The sequence below is a fragment of the Argiope bruennichi genome, chromosome 5 (genome assembly GCF_947563725.1).
Source record: "Argiope bruennichi chromosome 5, qqArgBrue1.1, whole genome shotgun sequence".
Classification (NCBI taxonomy): domain Eukaryota; kingdom Metazoa; phylum Arthropoda; class Arachnida; order Araneae; family Araneidae; genus Argiope; species Argiope bruennichi.
This window is the reverse complement of record NC_079155.1, coordinates 90,916,459-90,936,795: the sequence shown is the minus strand read 5'-3', so window position 1 is coordinate 90,936,795 and position 20,337 is coordinate 90,916,459. Positions and strand designations below refer to the sequence as shown.

Sequence of the window (20,337 nt, the reverse complement as noted above, 5' to 3'; positions counted from 1 at the left end):
ACAATTTGATTTACTTGGGTGAAAAATTTACAATATGATTTAATTTACTTGGGTGAAAAATTTACAATATGATTTAATTTACTTGGGTGAAAAATTTACAATATGATTTAATTAACTTGGGTGAAAAAGTTACAACATGATTTATTTTACTTGGGTGAAAAATTTACAATACGATTTGATTTACTTGGGTGAAAAATTTACAATATGATTTATTTTACTTGGGTGAAAAATTAACAATATGATTTAATTTACTTGGGTGAAAAATTTACAATAAAATTTTAATTTATGTTGATGAAAAATTTGTAATACAAATTTGATTTATCTCGATGAAAAATTTACAGTATAATTTTGATTTATCTGGATGAAAAATTTACAGTGTGTGGATTTTTCACGTATCGGCCATTCATGTATCGCACACAGACACTTACTATTTGGTGAATCTCCACCTGTGTGCGGTTCATGCAATGTTGCACTGACTATACGTCATATTTTAATTGAGTGTTCTGATTTTTACAGAGGCCGTATCAACTTTTTTAACTCCTCTGATTTTAACTTGTCTTTCCTTATAAGAGAAAGACCTCACACTAATTTATTCCCGTTCTTGAGGAAAATCGGAATTTTTAGTGAAATTTAAATTTACAATTATACTTTTACCTACTGCTTTTACCAGTTTTTACGATGAATTTTATAGAACTAAATAGAAACTCGATAAGTGAACTGTGTTTTCGGTGCATCATATCCTAGAAAAGGAAGTTGCGCCAGAAAAGTATCACATCATATCAAATCCAACGCTGTACAGAGTTTGTAGAAATTGCCAGTCATGAAATGGCTACAGCAGAAATGTTGTGTAGCTATTTGTGTGTGTGTGTGTGTGTGTGTGTGTGTGTGTGTGTGTGTGTGTGTGTGTGTGTGTGTGTGTGTGTGTGTGTGTGTGTGTGTGTGTGTGTGTGTGTGTGTGTGTGTGTGTGTGTGTGTGTGTGTGTGTGTGTGTGTGTGTGTGTGTGTGTGTGTGTGTGTGTGTGTGTGTGTGTGTGTGTGTGTGTGTGTTTTAATGGCAACTATTAGCATTTTTTCAAACAAATTATCTTAATTTAAAAAAAAGTGGTTTCAATGTGAATTAACTGCTAGTAACTTAAAATTTTTGTCAAGTAATTTTTTTTCTTACACCATCATAACAACATAAATAATATGTATATATTTACATGAACATTATGGAATTATTTATATATTTTTCATTTTTCTATATTTTATATTTTACCTTTTGGGAAATTTTAAACCATATATATGTCAAATTCATAATATCTTACAAATATTTAAAGATTTTAAATATAAATTTATGGCAAAAGGAGCTTAAAAAAATGGCAGTTTCTAAACTTTTTAATATAACATTATCTAAAATTCTTTGCCATTCTATGTGCTCTAATGTATATCCCTACGTTTTTCTTTACTATTAATACTGCTGTGAATTTAATCCTTATGATAACATTTTTTATTGGTTGTTTACGAAAGTCTAGACAATCTTTTTGTTCGGTTAATAAAGAAAAGTTTATATAAATCTGATATTTCTGAATTTGTTTGAGAAGCATTTATAATCTAGACTCCACTAGCGGTGGTCACCCTCCACCCCTCGATTTAATAAGGAAACACTGTTTACCACTTTCATTTGCACTATACATTTAGTGGAAAATTTTACAATAAATTTTCATGACATAAAGTGCGGAACATACTTTATCCCTTTTTAATGTTTTTATATTCTTAAAGTAGATAGTTTAAAGAGAAGATATTCTGTCAGATGTTTAAAAGCAAAAATCAATAATTTTACTTTTACTACCGAAAAATGGATTAATGACCCTTTTTATGTAATTTCAAAATTATTTGTTATCGATTTTATACCAAATGAGAAAGTATATAAAACAATAAAAAAAGGCTATATTAAATAATATACATATTTATGAAGAGATTGGTATAGCAATATTCATCGAAATCAATGGGGCCGCGGTGGCCTGGTGGTAAGATCCCCGCTTGTGAGCCGTAGGGTTTCAGGTTCGAGACCCGATTCCAAGGAAGAAGCGTCGTGTAAGGTGGTCTGTTGCACGTTAAATTCGTCATGCCAAACGTCCTCCCGCTGGTGTGGCGTGGAGAGGGGGGTGCCAGCTCAGGTATCGCCCTCGTCATCTAACTGAGGTTCAAAATTACGAGGTCCGTCCCGGAATAGCCCTGGTGTTGCTTTAAAATAGGACGTTAATATAACTTAATTAAACTAATCATGGAAATCAAATCTTGAATGTATGTTTTTATTTTTTATCTGCTCCAATGCGTCAAATATATTTGTTCTGCTATTTATTGTTTGAGCCTTTACAATTTATAACTGCCTCCGTTTTACTTCTAAATTGTTTTCCCAGAAAGTACTTCCATTTATTTGAGATAACTAAAATAATATCTAAGTGAAATACTTCCATGACTATTTTATTGCATAAATATCGTTTTATAATGGTTTTAGAATATATGTATCTTCAAAATGTAGGATAATTAATCCTGAAAAAAATTATCCCATTGTATAAACTCCTAGTGACTTATTCGCTGAGACAGTCGAAAAGAAAATTCAAAAATTTTTAAATGAATGTATGTACTTGAGATGCCTTTTATTAATATCGTGATGATTAAAACAAATAGAATTGCCATCGATGCGGTTACAGTTAGAAGAATTTTAAATTTTTGAATAGCATCACCAATTTTTTACCTGCAAAAATCGATGAGCGGATCGAAAGATCAGGAATTACGTTTAAACAATATAAGTATGGCATAAATTGGTAGCTCAAAATATTTTTAATCAAGACCATTATAAACAGGACCAATGATGACATAGATAGAAGGTATTGAGACACGGTGCATATTTCACAGGAATTGACAATAGAAAAAGAATCAATCATAAAATATCATGTGCAAAGTATAGTTTATGAAAAAAAGATTAACCCTTTGAGGAGTACTATATTTAAAAAATAGCCCTTAAGGACAATGTAGTTGAATTTGCATACCCTGGCAATAAAATATTTTACATCTGCAGTATATTTCCTCTTTCTAATTTTCTAAAAAGTATTAGAACAAATTTTCTCAGAGTCCCACAAAGGACTCGAATATTTCTCTAAATCCTTCTTTTACTCGTTCCATCATTTGTTGCCTCTCGTGACTTTCCGTTTCCTGGACCATTTTCTTCAAGTGTCAGGAAATTAAATGTAACGGTGATAGTGACAGAAATATTTTCACACAGTCAACTCTTAAATCAGACACTCTCCTATAATATTTTAAGCTATGTCATCTTCTTTGAAAGCTTTAGAAAAATCAAATGCATTAATCAAATTTTATCCTCCAGAATAAGAGGTTCTGGTATAAGGTAAATGGTTCAAATTAAGATTTGATTCTTAGTTATAGAAATATTTCAGGTAAGGCTTAAATACAATAGAATACGTCTTAAGAAGTTATATATTTCTTTGAAATAATGTATTATAATTTAGACTTGGATTACTATTGACAGATGAAAAAATAAAACAAATTTTCTTAAAAAGGCAAAATAAATCCATCATTTAAATATAAAATATTTCGGATAAATTTATCAGAATAAAAATACAAGTTTCAATCAAGTACCCTATTGGCATAAGGCATTGCACGATATCTCACTATGTTGTTCAGTATTCCGAATGTTGGTTAATATCATGTATATATTGTTACAAATCTGTAATTTTGCTACCCGGCATGAATAGTGTCATCGTGGGAAAAAAGTTGTAAGATCTGTCCTGTGCATGCTGAGCGGGTGCTGCGTCAATGACCTCAGAGCTTGGCGGCAAACTTGGCGAGCGTTTGGCGGCTTGGCGATGAATTTGGCGACTTTGGCGACAAAATGGATTATACTGGAAAGTTTGAGAAGTTTCACTATATATGCAGTAGGAACCAAGATACACTCTGGTACGCTCTGATTGGTCTGAATATTCCAGCCCCGCCTCCCGGAACTATAAAAGACGGGCAATCTGAAGCTGAGAAGAGAAGTATTAGTCGCACTGGAAAACAAAACATTAAGGATGATAGTCAGGGCCAGATGGTTCATCAGAAATGCGGAAATCATTAAAGCTCTGAACATCCCCCCAATCAAACAATTCATCCTCAAACAAGCCCAAAACTTCTATGGAAACATCATAAATATAGACAACTCCACCCTAAGTAACCTACCGACATATGATATAAACGACACCTGCAGCAAACGCAGACCTCGCTGTGCCCTTGCAATTTAAATTGCAGACAAATAATACATAACCCCCTTTTTTTCCCACACACAAGAAAACAATACTTCCAAACTAAAATAAACCATGTATGATGCACTGTAATTACTAAGCTCAGTTTCATATCACTCCAAAGTTAACCATTTTTAGATTTATGGATGGTGGGGCCTGCGGCCCCATTGAGCCGTAATCCCTCTCAACAATGCAAAGAAGGGAAGTCGTGTGTATCGTCAAAAGTGGTGTGTAAGAGAAGTCGGAGTCTCCGACAAGTAAAAGAAACTGGAGGATTAGACAGCAAGCAAGCTGCTGAACTATAGCGATTAAATGCGTTACGTTATTATGATTGATTGACGGTATTTTGTTGCAGAAAAATTTTTGTAACAATACTCTTGCACATTTTGTTTAAAAAGATCATTTGTACGATTTACAAATGAATGATTTTGTTATTATTCTGGAACATATTATCATTTAGATTATCCCAAGTCACAAAATATAAAATACTACATCAAAATAAGGATTTTTATGAAGAATCAGAAAAGTATTTATCTCCATATGAAGATAATTTTCATAAAACTTTTTACCAATTTCAGTTTCATATAGTGTCTGTTCACTAATCTTTAAATAATAGTAATTAATATGTCAATCACACACGAGTAAGAAAAGAATTCTAATTATTTCAGAATCCTCATATTAACTACACAAGGGGAGTTAAACGAATAATTCAAAAGTAAGATGGTTATATAGAAAAAATAACTACAATTTAAAATTATGGGTTCTACAGATGATTTTATTTTTAGAGAAACCAAGATGTGTAATTTTAAATTGAAAACAGACCCCGAAACTGTATTATAATATACACGATATCAAATTCGTGAAAAGTAAAAGCTGTATCTTACCAAAAACATCCATTTTCTTTTCAGCTGCCACCGTCTGAAATTCAGGTGCTTCAGCCGATACTTCACATCTGTAAGTTCCACCACTGTTCAGGTCCACATGTCTCAAATATACGGATTGGCTCCCAGATTTTGAAAGCTGTGTAAAATCATTTTTGTTTATAGATACAGAGAGATGTAACAATATATTTATCAAAATTACACACAACAATATATAACTTTGAAGAACTCAATTCATAAAACATGAAGTGAATAGAATTTTAAGTGCATTTATAGTGTTGTTTTTTAGATAAATGAATCAAAAATTTGTTACAGTATATACTAAAAGAACTCGCTGATAAATTTATTTGTTTACTTAATTCCGTCAATGCTGAAAGGCCCCAAGTGCCCTTTTAACACAGCTATGGCAAATACCGAGACACCCGGAAATTCCTTCCTTTTCCGTTCAATATGATTGAAATCCGAGGCACGTGCTTTGTTCGCTACGTACACCCGGCTAGATGAGATTGGGAGAAGGAGACATTTCCTAGGACCTCTCAAAGCATGTCCAACTATGTATTTGCTTAGTACCCTAGTACCATAATTTAACCCTTTAAAGGGCCATTTTTTCTAGTCATACTACGTTAAAATATTTTTAGGCTTTAAATTAGAATAAGAAAAGGAATTCATTTAGCTTATTAGATAATTAATTAATTTGGTTAATTAATAATTAAGTGACAAACCAAGACGTATTAAACGGAAGTCATGCAATGCCAGTGAATAGTAATCATTTAGCTAGGCATCATTGAAAAATTGTAAATTTATATTGTAAATATCAAAAGCCTGGTTTTAAAAGTTTTAGATAACACTTTTTCTTACCCCTTTTCTTCTTTGATTCAAAGTTATTGAGTTATGAAACTGTAACAGTTTGGAATCTTTTGAGATGAATAGTAAAATTTATTTAGCAATTATTAATTTATTCATTTAAAGAAGGTTATCACGTCTGAGGAAACGGTAAATCAGTATTTAAGAACTGTTTCTCTCATCACAGTTCTTACAAGATATTTTGCATCTAATATACGGTTAAGTAGAAACAAAATAATGAAAACTGATGCAAGCGCATTCAAAAATCCATAATAAATACTTACAAACTATTCTGTAAAAGTCATATTTTTTTTCAGTTAAAAATGATCGAGCCTAAATTATACGGATGCCATGCTGCTTTTTATTTATTTACTGCATATTTTATTTATATTAAACCCACGTGCATCTGTTTGTCACACATTTTAGACTAGATGATAAACTTAAAATATTAAAGTAAATATTTACCTCAAAACCGTTTGCAAAATTATTCGTTATTAAAGTAAATAAGGAATTCCGAACCCATCAACATGACGCAAAAATATTTTTGAGAACTCTTTATCATAAACTTACGAAATGAGTGATATTTAATTTTATTAAATGTAAAAAGAGTGCATAAGACTCACGATAATGGAGGTCAAATATTGTCCTCTAAAATATCGCATTTATTATTCTAGGCATGAGGTTATTTATTGTAGAAACTTTTATATTTCGCTTTCTGAAAATATTCCGTCACTGTTTATTTTGCAGCTTTTTAGATAAAAATTTATCATCATTATAAAGAAAATAAGGAATATACCTCTTATTTGCTTTCTTTTTTTTAGTTTAAATTTGATTGATATTGAGATATTCAAGCTACAGAAAAGTTTGCGTATCTCTTGTATACCGACTAGAAGCTCACCAAGTAAATAGTGAATATTTTTTACTAAATATAAGAAAAACAAGCAGACTCATTAAAATGAAGATGAACTATTTCAACTCATTTGCAAAAGGCAAGAATTGATTTATTATAAAATCCATTTAAAGTTTTTATCTGAATAAGAACCAGTATTGTTTGTTTTGTGACAATTTGAATAAAGGTCTATCGTCATTTCAAAGAAAAATAAGGGGAATACAAAACCGCATTCATCTTTTTTACGTGCTATTTTGAATGAAATGAAGACATCCTAGCTGCAGAAAGGCGTGAATTAGCTTATTAAGCAAATAAGTTCCACCAATGAACGATGGTAACTGCATTGAGACGTGGAAATGTCTTTTCCATCTCTTTGAAAGCCATTAATTAATTCTTCCAAGCTAAGTCCACTAGACAATTATTATTAGCTTGATAACTTTGTTTGCCTCTCTTCTTAATTAATTATTTCTTTGAGTAAATTAATTTCGACCTCAGACGTTTATTTAAGAAGGGAATCTCGCTCTTGGGGAATTTTTTGTTCATTCATTCCCAAGATTTAATTCCTTTTCACCGGTATTGATTAATATGTAACTGCAATTGAGGAAGAGAAGGCATTTAATTAACTGATTATTAACCGCCTAAATGTCTTATAAAGGTAGACTTGTTGTTTCAAATCAAACTTTAAAATCTTGTTCGTAATATAAATGGATTCTTTATTAAATGTCATTCGAGAATGGAAAGTTTTATTTGTTTTTATTGATTCAGAATTCCATTAAAGTTTTTGTGCTGGTTGAAAAAAAAATATTATTGTTCTTCTTTTTTATTTTATAAACTTTTGTTATTTTTCTTCTCCTTTGAGTTTTTTTGAAGTTTGATTTAGGCTGGATTTTGTAATCAATTTTTATTGTTTTTAACTCTGGAAGTTGAAGCATTTGTAAAATTCATCTTTTATGGTAATATGTTAGGATGCCAGTTATTTTAAGGATACGTTTCGAAAATATATCATGGGTCATTTGTTTGGTTGTATTAAAAAATGTTTTTGATCTTCTTGAGTTGGAAAATAATCCAGTGAGGAATTTCAACTTAATCCAGTGGATTTCACACACGCAAGGTATTATCTGACATTTTTCTGAAAAATTATTTATTTGTGATGGTGTTGGGACCCTAATTTCCTTCAAAACAGACTTCTTGGCCTTTATGAATTTAGCCCACGGGTTCTTCCCCTGAATGTTTAAGCCTTTTATTGGATTGATGCTTATCTTCACAGTCGCATTGAGCATTATATCTTCTCTATTCCCAAGAAGGGATTCTTTCAATGACATCATCAAATTTGGAAACAAACAGAAGTTGCAATAAGAAGCATACCTGGAGAGTAGGAAAGTTATCGAACAACTGAAATACCCTGTTTCTCCCAGAAATTCAAGATCAAGCTTTCATGAATTGTTTTGCTTTGGGAAACATCAAGATTTTATAATATTCCATATAGTATTTTTACGCAATTCGTTCAGTCATAATAAGAGAAATAAAATAATAGCAATTCACTTGACGGTAACATGGGAGGGGCTAGTTTTTTCAAACGAAAAATAATTAATCATGTGCATTAAGGTGCCTTCTTTCATTCTGAACTGTCATGATTACTTAGCATCACTACCATGTGCGGCGAAATCCAAGATTGAATACTTTTTATATAGCCCACGGATTATGCTTCTGTAACTTATAAGAGAAAATATTTGAAATTCTACATGTGTTAAATTTTAAATAACAAGACTTCAATATTTTAATATATTATTAATATATCGTAAGTTTATAATGGATCTATTATTACGTGTCTTTCTGTTTTGTGTATTCCGATTTCTAGAAGAGTTTTCCAAATCCTTGAATAATTTCATCAAATTATCCGAGGAAATAGAAGAAATTTCTAGAGCATGTCTAATCACTAAAATTAATGGTACTGATGCAAAGTAAAGTAGAAAATTAATGTAAAATCCAGTAATGAAAGCTACAGCTTATGCTTAAATTACCCTTTTCTGTAGAATCAATAATTTTGAACTTCATTGCTATCCATCAAGAAATTTTAAAAGGTTGTCGATGAATTTGCCTTGGATCTATGAAGACTTTAATATTGTTACAAATTTTTTTTCTACAAATACCGCCAATCAATCGTAATAAAGCAGCACATTTAATCGCTAGTTAAGCAGCTTGCTTGCTGTCTAATCCTCTAGTTCTGTTACTTGTAGGAGACTCCGACTACTCTCACACACCACTTCACTGCGGATTCTACTTCGACTTCGATGAGAGGCTTGTCGGGGCACCCGTCCTTAGAGAAGGACTATCTCCTTATTGATGTGACTGATAAGAGCTTTACATTTATTAAATTGCCATGATATTGTTGGATTATTGAGGATTTACTTGAGTTGTGTTTCGTGGTGAAGCTAGCGTTGTGATTGGTTGGGCTGAGGAAGATTATTGAATGGCGTGATGCTATTGGTCACTTCACTGCGGCTTCAGACTGCCTGTCTTTTATAGTTTCGAGAGGCGGGGCTAGAATCTTACAGAACAATCAGTGCGTATCTGTGTGTATCTCGGTCCTTAGTGGATGGATCGTGAAAGTTCTCGAACTTTCCAGTATTATCCATTTAGTCGCTAAACTCGTCGCCAAGTCGCCAAATGATCGCCAAGCTCTGAGGTCATTGACGCGGAACCCGCTCAGCACAGATCATACAATTGTTTTTCCCAAGATGACTCTATTCGTGCCGGGTAGCAAAATTGCTGATTTGTAACAATATGTAAGACGAGAAATGTAGTAGATATTGACTGCACACAAAAATTCTCAATATTCAGATGGCACTAAATATTAAGCATTATACAAAGAACTGGATTTCAATGAATAATAATCATGTGTCACCAGTCTATCTAAACTCGAATCAAGTCGAATAATTAAGAAAATATTATCCATATTATTAGATAGTATAGAACAAAAAATAGTTTCGCAAAAAGTTGATGATTGGGGCGTCAATGGATGGCACCGTAAGTAAAATGTAAGAACTTTCAGACATTTAGGAGAAAGATAATCGAATGAATTCCACTATGCAAAGCAGATGGATGGTTATTTGTCAGCAACATGAATGTTTCAACTATCTATCGTTTTCGAATAATCTTTTAATCTAGGAATATCCACTTCCTGGAGCTCATCAGATGCTTAACATTTATAAAGAGACGAAACAATGGATAACAGTCTCGACTGCATTAGATACAAATAATCCATTGTGAAACGGATTTAATTTATCAGATTATTTGCATTTGATTTAAATAGAAATTTGGAGAGGAGGTTTCCAGATCAGGAGTCATTCTCATCATTTGACTGCGGATAAAAAGTAAGAGATCTTTTCCAAAATAGCCCTAGTGTTGCTTTAAAAATGGGACCTTAATATAACCAAACTAATTTTTTCCTAGCTGGAGGCATCTCAAATAAGGGGATGAAAAAATGGTTCTGTGGCTGGTTCTCATTTCTCTGATCGTATGAAAACTCCTTTTTAACTTCTCCAGTAAACTCCTTTTTAAGCCTAACTTTCATTCATTTTTGTAAATCTGTATAAGTCAAGGATACATGGGATTCATGTAATTGAACTATTATGTTTTAATAGCAAATCCCAATATTAATTTCTTTGGAGACTTGGTCATTCAGATCCCATCTAGTGGAGGGATTGTGGTAATGTGATAATCATTATCTATTGCCCATTACCTATTATTGCCCATAGATATCTATGAAAACTTCATCCATTTTGATCTGTATCTATTAAATTTTTACCTTGGCAAGAATATAGCATCTACAAGTTGAAAATGTAAAATAAACTTAGAGAATAAATTAAAGAAAACATTTAGACGACAATGAGATAATTTAATATAAATAATATATTTTAATTTGAAATCTATAAGTATATCTACTCACTGTGCATTTAATATTTATAATTAAATTTAAAATTTCATTTATATAGAATTCTAATCGAAATTAAATTGCTATGTTTAAGTAATTAACACGATACAGATATAATCTGAAACATTATTTCAAACATTAAAACAATAATTATAGCGAAATAAGATATTCTAATTCAAATAATTAAATTTCTATAATTTGTTAAAAGCAATTTAACTCTGTATAAATTATTTCTAAAATTCATTAAATAAAATGTTATTTATTTTAAATAATGAAATCAATTATAAATGAGTGATACATTCGGGTAGTATTTAATTGCAAAATGTATAATTAAATGAAAGTAGAGAATATATATCTTTTCAAGAGCTATTTACACTATTTTAGCATGGTTTATGGAGAATGAATTTTAGTACACTTATTAAATAATTATTCTGCTGTGAAAATATTTATGGAAAATCGGAAAATAGCATATTCAATTAAGAAGTTACTTTTGTTCAGAGCATATTATTAGTAATAAACATTTTAATTTAAAAGATAATTAAACAAAAGCATTTACAGTTGAAAGTTAAAATTATTCCTGATTTTGAATGACTTTTGTCGTACATTAAATTTTAAAATATTCGTTGTAATGTTGATTGAAAGTTTGGAATTTTATTCTGCAGTTCTCTATTCTTATGAAATTTAAAATTAGAGAATACATATTTTTCTCAGAAAAACGTAATATTGTTTGGCTAAAATAAAATGCATTAAGGAAGAACTGTGCAAGTGAAATGAAAAATAAAGACAAAATACATTAGTCCATACTAACAGAGTACTGAAGCTGTGATATATTTCAAAATGTTTATGGTAAATTTAAAATTTTGAAAAATAAAAAAAGGAAAAAATTTATCATCTTGAAAGAAATTATTCTTATATCTACTAATTTTTAATGCCATATGATATTTTGTGTATTAATGTAGGTATTCAAAGTAATAAATATCTTTCGTCAAAAAATCAAATTTTTGAAATTGAGATTTTTAAACTTTGAAAAAAAAAGAGAACTAATTATCGTCTTGAGAGAAATCATCCTCACTTCTAATAATTTTTAAATGCTAAAGGTTGTTTTGAGCTTGATACAGATATTCAAGGAGATGAATATCTTACCTCATAAGAAACAATGCATTAATATATATTTCTCATGAAATCAAATTTTTGAATTACAAATTTTCAAATAAAAAAAACGCTAATATCATCTTAAGAGAAATCAGCCTTGCTTATACTAATTTTTTGAATGCCAAATACTGCTCAGAGTATTGATACAGATAAGGTAATAAATATTTTATGTCATAAGAAAACAATGCATTAATGGAATTTTTTTATAAAATGAAATCCACATTCTAGTATTCATAGAGATAATTACTAGTTACTCAGTACAGTTGAATAGAACAATTTATTATACAAACATTTCATGAAAATGCATTTTCAAATATTGTAAAATGCATGCATTTCAAGAAACAAGTCAACGTTTTTATTTTAAATTGTTTTGTGATAATATTGAAATTCCAAATGCTTCAAGCATATATTAGCTTAATAAACTTCAGCAAACTATTACAAATTTAGAAAAGTTGGATTTGTTTCAACAGATTTTTTCTTACAATCAACTTTTATCAAAACCTTAAAACAAAATGTGCAATAAAAATAGAAACAAGTCAAATGCCTTTAACAAATAATACCATTCTGCCATAATGAAATCTACGATAAACGCCCCTCCTTCTCCAATACGACGTATAATTCATGGCAAAATGTAATGAACCCAATTTCCAGGCTTATGATTTGGGTAATTTTTCAAAAACTCAAGAGTTCAAAAAATACACATCGGAAAACACAGCACACAGCTTTTCCTCTTTCTTTTTTCTTTCATTTCCCTATTTTTCATTTCAGATGGTTCTTTTCTATCAGCTTTATTCTATTTCAGCTGCTTTTGCGGAAGTGCCTCTGTTATTTTAACGTTTTTCCGATTGTTTTTTTCCACGATGCTGAAATGAGATACGCTTTTCTCATTTGTTTTACCACCCGGAAAAACTTGTCTTGGTTCTCTTAAGAAGATATTTGTCCACCAACACCACCTGAGCACAATTTTCTGAGTTATGTTTTCCGATTTTTATTCTGGGTGGAAAAACACGAAGAAAACAAGCGTTGTCCTCTCTAAATGCATGCAATATTCGATTGTTTCGATAATAAAATGAAAAGCTATGAATGAAAATAAGGCTTTGAATTGCTATGCTGTGATGAGTAGAAATAAAAATTTTGCCAACTTTCTGTTTTTTTTGAATTGCAGGATTTTCGAGAAAACGTCCTCCCAAAAGTTTTACTACGTGCAAATTTATGAATGAATTTAACAATTACCATTTTCTTGGAAAGGATTTTCGTAAAATGTAAATATCATGCATACAGTGCAATTTCTAACTTTTATATTGAATATTTTTCAGAACACTCAGCATATCTTGCATTGCGATGAATATAACTTCAATATTCTAATGCCTAAATTTTCTTTTAATTAATTTTCATTTTTATTTTGAATAATCATTTTATTTTGAATTTATGTAATAAAGATGAATATATATATTTGTCATGGTTTATAAATTTGAAGTTTATAAATATCCATAATATCGATCCAAAGAAAATGATTATTAACTATGATTAAAGATTTATCATAAATTATTATCTGTTATTTTGCAGTCTTTGATTAAAGGTTAGGGAGCTAGATTTGGTTACGCTGAAGACAATAATTATGCAAGATAAGTATAATTAGTATACACACAGCTATTAAATCAAATTTTGTCAGACATATAAGAGTGATCATCTCCGATTTGCCAATGTTGAAATACCAATTACGTAAAATGGCCGATCTGCTACGAAAGCAGTAAGAGAACTGTGGCCCGATACTTAATGTTTAGCATTGACCATGCTTTAGACTCTTTTAGAAATGTATTCGGTCATCACAAATGGAATTGGCACCATTGCTATTACAAGCTATTTCCTAGAAATGGAAATAGTTTGTAAAATTATTTGTCCACGTACTTTTCAAACTCCTAGAGAAAGATTAGTTAAGGTAAGTACAGAAACTAAATAAGGTTAATTTAAGGATTAAGAATGTGCAGTAATAAAAGAAAACTAGTTTCTTAGGTATTTAAAAATAGACATAAAACTTTCAGTTTCTTGATTTTTGTACCAATGACAATCACTTTCAGTCGTTGTCTTTGTATGGAGTTCTCTCAAAGTTGAAAAGAATTCATTCGTTCACATTTTGTTGGTAGCTGTGTTTGGAGATTTTGATATTTGCCTCTTCCAGCACATCAGTTACAATAATTACCAGCAAATTCATGAATTACAATAATTATCACTATTAAAATTAAAATGGCTTGCAATAGATAACTACAAACAAAATAAATGAACAAAATCATGTTTTTAATTGTGTTATTTATAAAATTTCCTGCAATATATTTTTATGATCGTTTTATCAATAATTAGCATATTATTTTAATTTTATAAAGTAGGCATTTATAATTACAATAAGGACATTCATAAATAATTATTTGGATTATTTATTTTTTGAAGAACATTAATTTTATTCGATATCTTCCTATTTCAGTTGATAGCAAGGGGAGTTTATAAAATAATGAGAAAGATATATATATTTTTTTCAATTTCTACTATATCCAGAACTAATTTAATTTTCCTTTGCTAATTATTATTTAAGGAAATATTGCAGTCAAACGTTGCTAAGGCATTTTTCACGTAGAAAACTAAATTAAGAATTCAATCTTTAATGTAATTGAAAGCCCGGAAATGGAACTGACAAGATTCCTTTTTGGCGCTGAGAAAGCATGCAAATGAATCAAGTAACCAAACAATGACTTCCACAAGCAACAATGAAGACATTGATTCACCGTCATGGATTTAAAACTCTTTGTGTCAGAGAAACAGAAGCTTATATATAGTCCTAGAGATTTAGCTCCATGACGCCCACATCGAGATTTCTGTTTTTTGAGAATGGATTTAAAGTATTTAAGATCTTAACTAAGAATAGTTGTTTATTTTCAAACTGAAATAGACTAAAGGATTTCTAAAGAGCATTTTCAATCACGCGTTTGAATCGTCTTAAATTGAATTCAAACAATAAAAATAAAGATTTATTCTCGCGAAAATAATCCAAATGTTTAAATACAGTGTAGATTTGCCTTTTACTATTTTTCTGTTAAATAATTAAAACTTGAATTGCATTTCATTTCCTTCACTTTGATTCATGACAAAAAAATATTTCAATTAATTAACTAGAGATTTTGTGATTTGTGTTGTTTTAAATAAATCTGTAGATTTTAAAGAATTTAAATTTAATTTTTTAAATGCATGAGAAATCTTTAAAAAAACTCAATAGTTTAAAAGTTAATTTAAATTTCCATTCCGGGGAAATGAGAAACATATTCTAATTACACTTATTTTCATATTTTTCAAAAAAAATGGAATTGTATATGCATATTTTTATAACTTTTAAGACTTTTTTTATTCAGAGAAATATATACTCACTGTAACTTTGATTATTTTCCTCCAATTTTATGATTTATTTTTATTTATAGTTAATTAAAGAATCCCAAATTTTCTTAAAAAAACTTTCTTTAAATAAACAAATGTAACTATGTACAATAAGCTTTTTTCTTTCATTTACAAACTAAAAATATAAGTACAAGTATATAATATAAGTATAAAAAATAGCTCCTTGAATCTTTACAAAGGATCATATACATAAAGTTAGAAATAAAAGAATTAATAAAAGAAATATGTATTGAAATTAATTAATTAAATGTGTGTATTATCAATATTTAATTAATTAAAATATTTATCTGACAGTAGCAAAATTTAAAAATCTCAGAAAAATGCTTCAGTTTTGCTTATGTTTTTTTTATTCTTTTTGGATTAATAGTATTCACTTAATTTCATCGGATAAAAAAACTACTTTATTGTAATTAGTTTTTATTATTACAACATTTTTTTTTTTACCCTTCATTAACTCTTAAGTTAAATTTCTAATTTCATCAAAGATTTTCTTTTTAAATGTAAATTTCTAAACAAATTTTAGTTTTTTGTTCACATTTTTTTCAAAGTTTAAAAAACAAACAAAAAATCTTAATATTCTTTTTGCAATGTTTATTCATTGTGATTGATTTTTCTTCCATTACGGATTTCATTTTACGGATAATAAATTTAAAATGATTAAAAAGGGAAACGATTTTTTTAATATTTTTCAAAAAAAAAATTGAAATATATTTAAGTTTTATGGATTATTTTAACATATCTATGCATTTTTTTGGATTAGGAAAAAAGATTATCAGACATTATTTTAATTAATATTGGAATATGTTTTCTTTCAAAGCCTTAGATGGTTAATTTCAAAAAACATCATATATAATCATTAGGTGGTTCATTTCAAAAACATCACATCTTTTAACTCAGTATCCTAATATATTATAGAAAATTTTATACTAAACTTCGTAGTAAATGAAGGAAAAAAATATTAATTTATAATTGTTTATTTTGTTCACTTTGATTTAAAAAATGCTCCATATGTACAAGCATTGCTTGATATCAATCATTCTAACAAATTTCATTTTTGTAGCCACTTTCGTTTTCAAAATATTATATTCAAATTCCGTTAAGAAACAAGAATTTAAGTACATACTCGGAATTTTTTCGGCGTAATCCTGAAAGCTATAATTCTTATCCGAAATTTATTTCCTGAGTGTTCGTATTTTGGTTTCGAATCTAAATATCTTATTTTAGTTGACTGATAACAGAAAAAAAAAATTATTTAAAAATAATGTACTGTATTTTAGTATCTTATGTATTATTGCTCTTAAACATGTATTATTTTTAATAATATAAAAGCTTTCAAGCTTAAGTGAGTACCGTTATACAAATATATACAACATTTTATTAAACAACTAGCCGCCTTTGGCGACCAGCCGGTTCACCAATCTTAATGTTCGTTAACATTTTAATAATTAAATATTTTATGCAATTCCTACTTTAATAGCTTCATCAAAATATTTTAAAACTTCAAATTTTGATAGTCATATAATTCTCTCATAATATTATAAACGCCTTCAGTCATAACGTAATATGTATCTCTCTCATTTTCTGTTAGTTCCCGTAGAATTTATACTATAAATTAAAGTGGAAAGTATTAATCTGCAATTAATATAATAATATTTTTTACTGAAACAAAGTATTTTTTTTATAATATGATTACTGAAAACAGTCACTGTGTGTTTAAACTTTATGGGCACTAAAGAATTTCTTTCCTAATTTATGCAATATTTCAAGAATTTGTCAACAAAATATTCTCAGATTCATTATGACCAGAACGATTAATTAACAATGTTTAATTTTAAATGCATCAAACACCAAGAAAATAAAACGAATCGTTTAAAATAATCGGTTGAAAACAGGTAAAAAAAAAACAAAAAAAAAACGATGTACTTAAAATTATAAGCGTATACAAAAAATATATAACTAACATAAATACAATTTAATTACAAAAACAGGCAGCTAACCTAAAAATAATTTAAAGTCATCCGTTGATAATGGTTGTCATGTCAACAATCAGAAAACAATGCGCATGCGTGAATTTTCAACCCCAGTTACGGTAATGCAAATGCGTGAATTTTTCTACGCCAGTTGGGGTAACGCTATGCAGATTAGATCTTTTTAATTTCCTTTATTCTGTTTTATTTTAATTCAAAAGTACTTAAGAATGAATCCGAAAGGTCGATTAATTAACAATGTTTAATTTTAAATGCATCAAACATTAAGAAAATAAATAGAATCTTTTCAAATAATCAGCCGAAAAATCTTAAGCCTAGCCTCATGTCTTTTGGGGAAAAAAACTGAAGCCGTACTCATTTGGCGGTGGGGAAAATGAAAAGATATTTTTGGCGGTTAGTTAGTTTTTAATTAATAATTAAAATTCTAATTAAAAATTCAAAAAAAGGGCTATCCTATCTTTTAAGTTAGATTAAACTGCACACGGTGTGCAAATTTGATTAAAATCGGTTAAGTAGTTTAGGAGTCCATCGCGGACAAACAACGTGACACGTAATTTATATATATTAAGATATGATTTTATATAAGAAGTGATTCACAATAACAAAAGGAAAATATTTTCATTGTAGAAAAATCAATACTATATTTCAAAAAAAAAAAAAAGAAAGAAAGAAAATAAGGTTTGAGTAAAGAATAATACGTTAGCGTGATTAGTAAACCTAGTGGGCACTATGCCATTAACATAAATCGGCGGGACTTTAAATGAATGAAATGGCAAGGCGTAAATGACGAAAAAAGTCTTGAGGTAATTTGAAAGCCCCCAGTAAATACGAGAACCGTAAAATAAGCAAATACAAAAAATATTAATTCTCAAATTTGTTTCTATATTTAGAAGTTCTAAAGTTGAGCTTGAAATTTAAGAAAATAGTTTCAGCTTATCAACTTCATTTTGTCAGCACAATATATTATATTGGAAAATGATAATCAGTGAAAATTTCAATCTACAAAATATGCCGATTTAATTTTTATAAATGTCATAAGCAATAACAGCTCAAAAAAATATATTTTTCTATCAATCCTTCTACCTTTACAAACTTTAAAATTAATATCGAAATTCATACAAACTGTTTCAGAATATCATCTTTAATTTTTCTATCACAATGTATTTTATGGACAAAGAAATATTTCAGAAATTGCAGGCTTTATTAAAAAAAAGAATCAGATAAATTAAGATAATATATAATAATAAATATCTAATTTGATTTGTATACACTATTATAAATAGCCGACTTTATACAAAATAAAATTCCATCAACCATCTCTAAGGTAAGATTTTTCTGAAATTGAAATTGAATTTCTCAGAACTTTATCAACTTTAATTTCTCAATACAATATATTACATTGTTAATAAATATATCGTAATTTTAAAAAAGGAAACTGTAAATCATGTTACTTAAGCAAAAACAATTAGCATAATTTGTAGGATAAGTAACCAAATGTATCTAATTTATTTTGCATATATTATCGTAACAAATAACAACTTTAAACGAAATGCCCATGCTCCAATCTATCTCTATCGTAAAGATCCCTGAAAATTAAGATTGAAATTCACAGATACATTTTCAAAATATCAACTTTAATTTCCCAACATAATACATCACATCTCCTCCCTAGCAAAAGGGAGTCCAAAATGTCACGAAGATTTAAGATCGGAGCGCTTATTCTATGTTTATATTAGAAAAGAACAGAAGGGGGAGGAGAGGGGGAAGAAAAATGTTCCTCTAAGTAGCGAATTGAATTTAAATCCTTGTTCATTTCTAACTGGGGCGTCTTTCTAAGTCAAGTCAATATTTATCTTCTCACCAAGCCACTATTAAGTTTGACGTCTGAAAGCTTAAAAGCCATCACTTTAGCATAATAGAAAAGCCAAACGGAGCGAGCGAAGAACGTGTCGCGATCCTTTTCAATGATTTAAGCCGATAATAATGAGACGGAAATCCCGAGTCACATACGAGAGCTGCCTGATGGAGTGGTTTGATCAAAAAAAGAATTGGATCGCTTGAAATTTCTGATAATCTTTTCATCATACGTAAGCTGTTATTTGAATCTGGAATTGAATAATCGGATATCATGGCAGGAATTATAAGAATCTGATTTTACGTGAAGCTCAATTAGGGGAAATGGATTTTAAAAGAATAGGTATCGTTTAATAAATTGTAATCAATGGTTGAAGGATTAAACTAGTACCTGCCACCTTTGGCAAACAGCATGCTCAACCAGATTATTGACCTTTTTGACCTTGACCTTGACTTGACTTGACTTTTTGACCTTGACTTTTAACCATGAATATATGCTATATTAAAAAAATCACATTTTTATTTCTGTTAATCTTTTCACATATAAGATGCTATTTGAATCTGGAATTTGAATTGAATATTATGGCAGAAATTCTGAAATTCTGATTTTACGTGAAGCTCAGTTAGGAGCAATGGACTTAAAAGGAGTAATCCATATTGCATAAGAATAATTCCATGGATTGCAGTTAATAAACTGCAATCTATGGATGGCGGATTACACTAGTACTAAACACCTTTGGCGAACAACTTCCTCAGCCTGACCTGCACGGACGTTTTCTATTTTTAAACCATGGACATAAAATCAATTTTAAAAAATCACTTTGGTGTTAAATACGGCTCAAAAAATTGATTTAAGTGAGAAAATGAACCTCTAATTACTGTGAGGGGAGATTAAATGGTGTGCGCATTATGGAATAAGAGCGAATCTGAAATCCTATTTCGAAATTCAAAAAAAGCATTTTTTTTTTTAAAATATTACTTTTTAAAATTGACAAAAGAAAGCGATTGAATGTTATGATGAATGAATTTGAATTTCAAAATTACATTATAAAGCGTTGTTGCAAACGCTCTT

General features: G+C 29.3%; 1 protein-coding gene across 1 annotated transcript in view; it reads right to left on the bottom strand.

The window, feature by feature from the left end:
• Positions 1-20,337, bottom strand: part of LOC129968899 (cell adhesion molecule 2-like) — a 177,988-nt gene that overhangs the window by 40,392 nt on the left and 117,259 nt on the right. Inside the window, exon 3 of the mRNA XM_056083234.1 lies at positions 5,168-5,303. Coding sequence (XP_055939209.1) covers positions 5,168-5,303 — 136 coding nt within the window. The remainder of the gene's footprint in view (positions 1-5,167; positions 5,304-20,337) is intronic.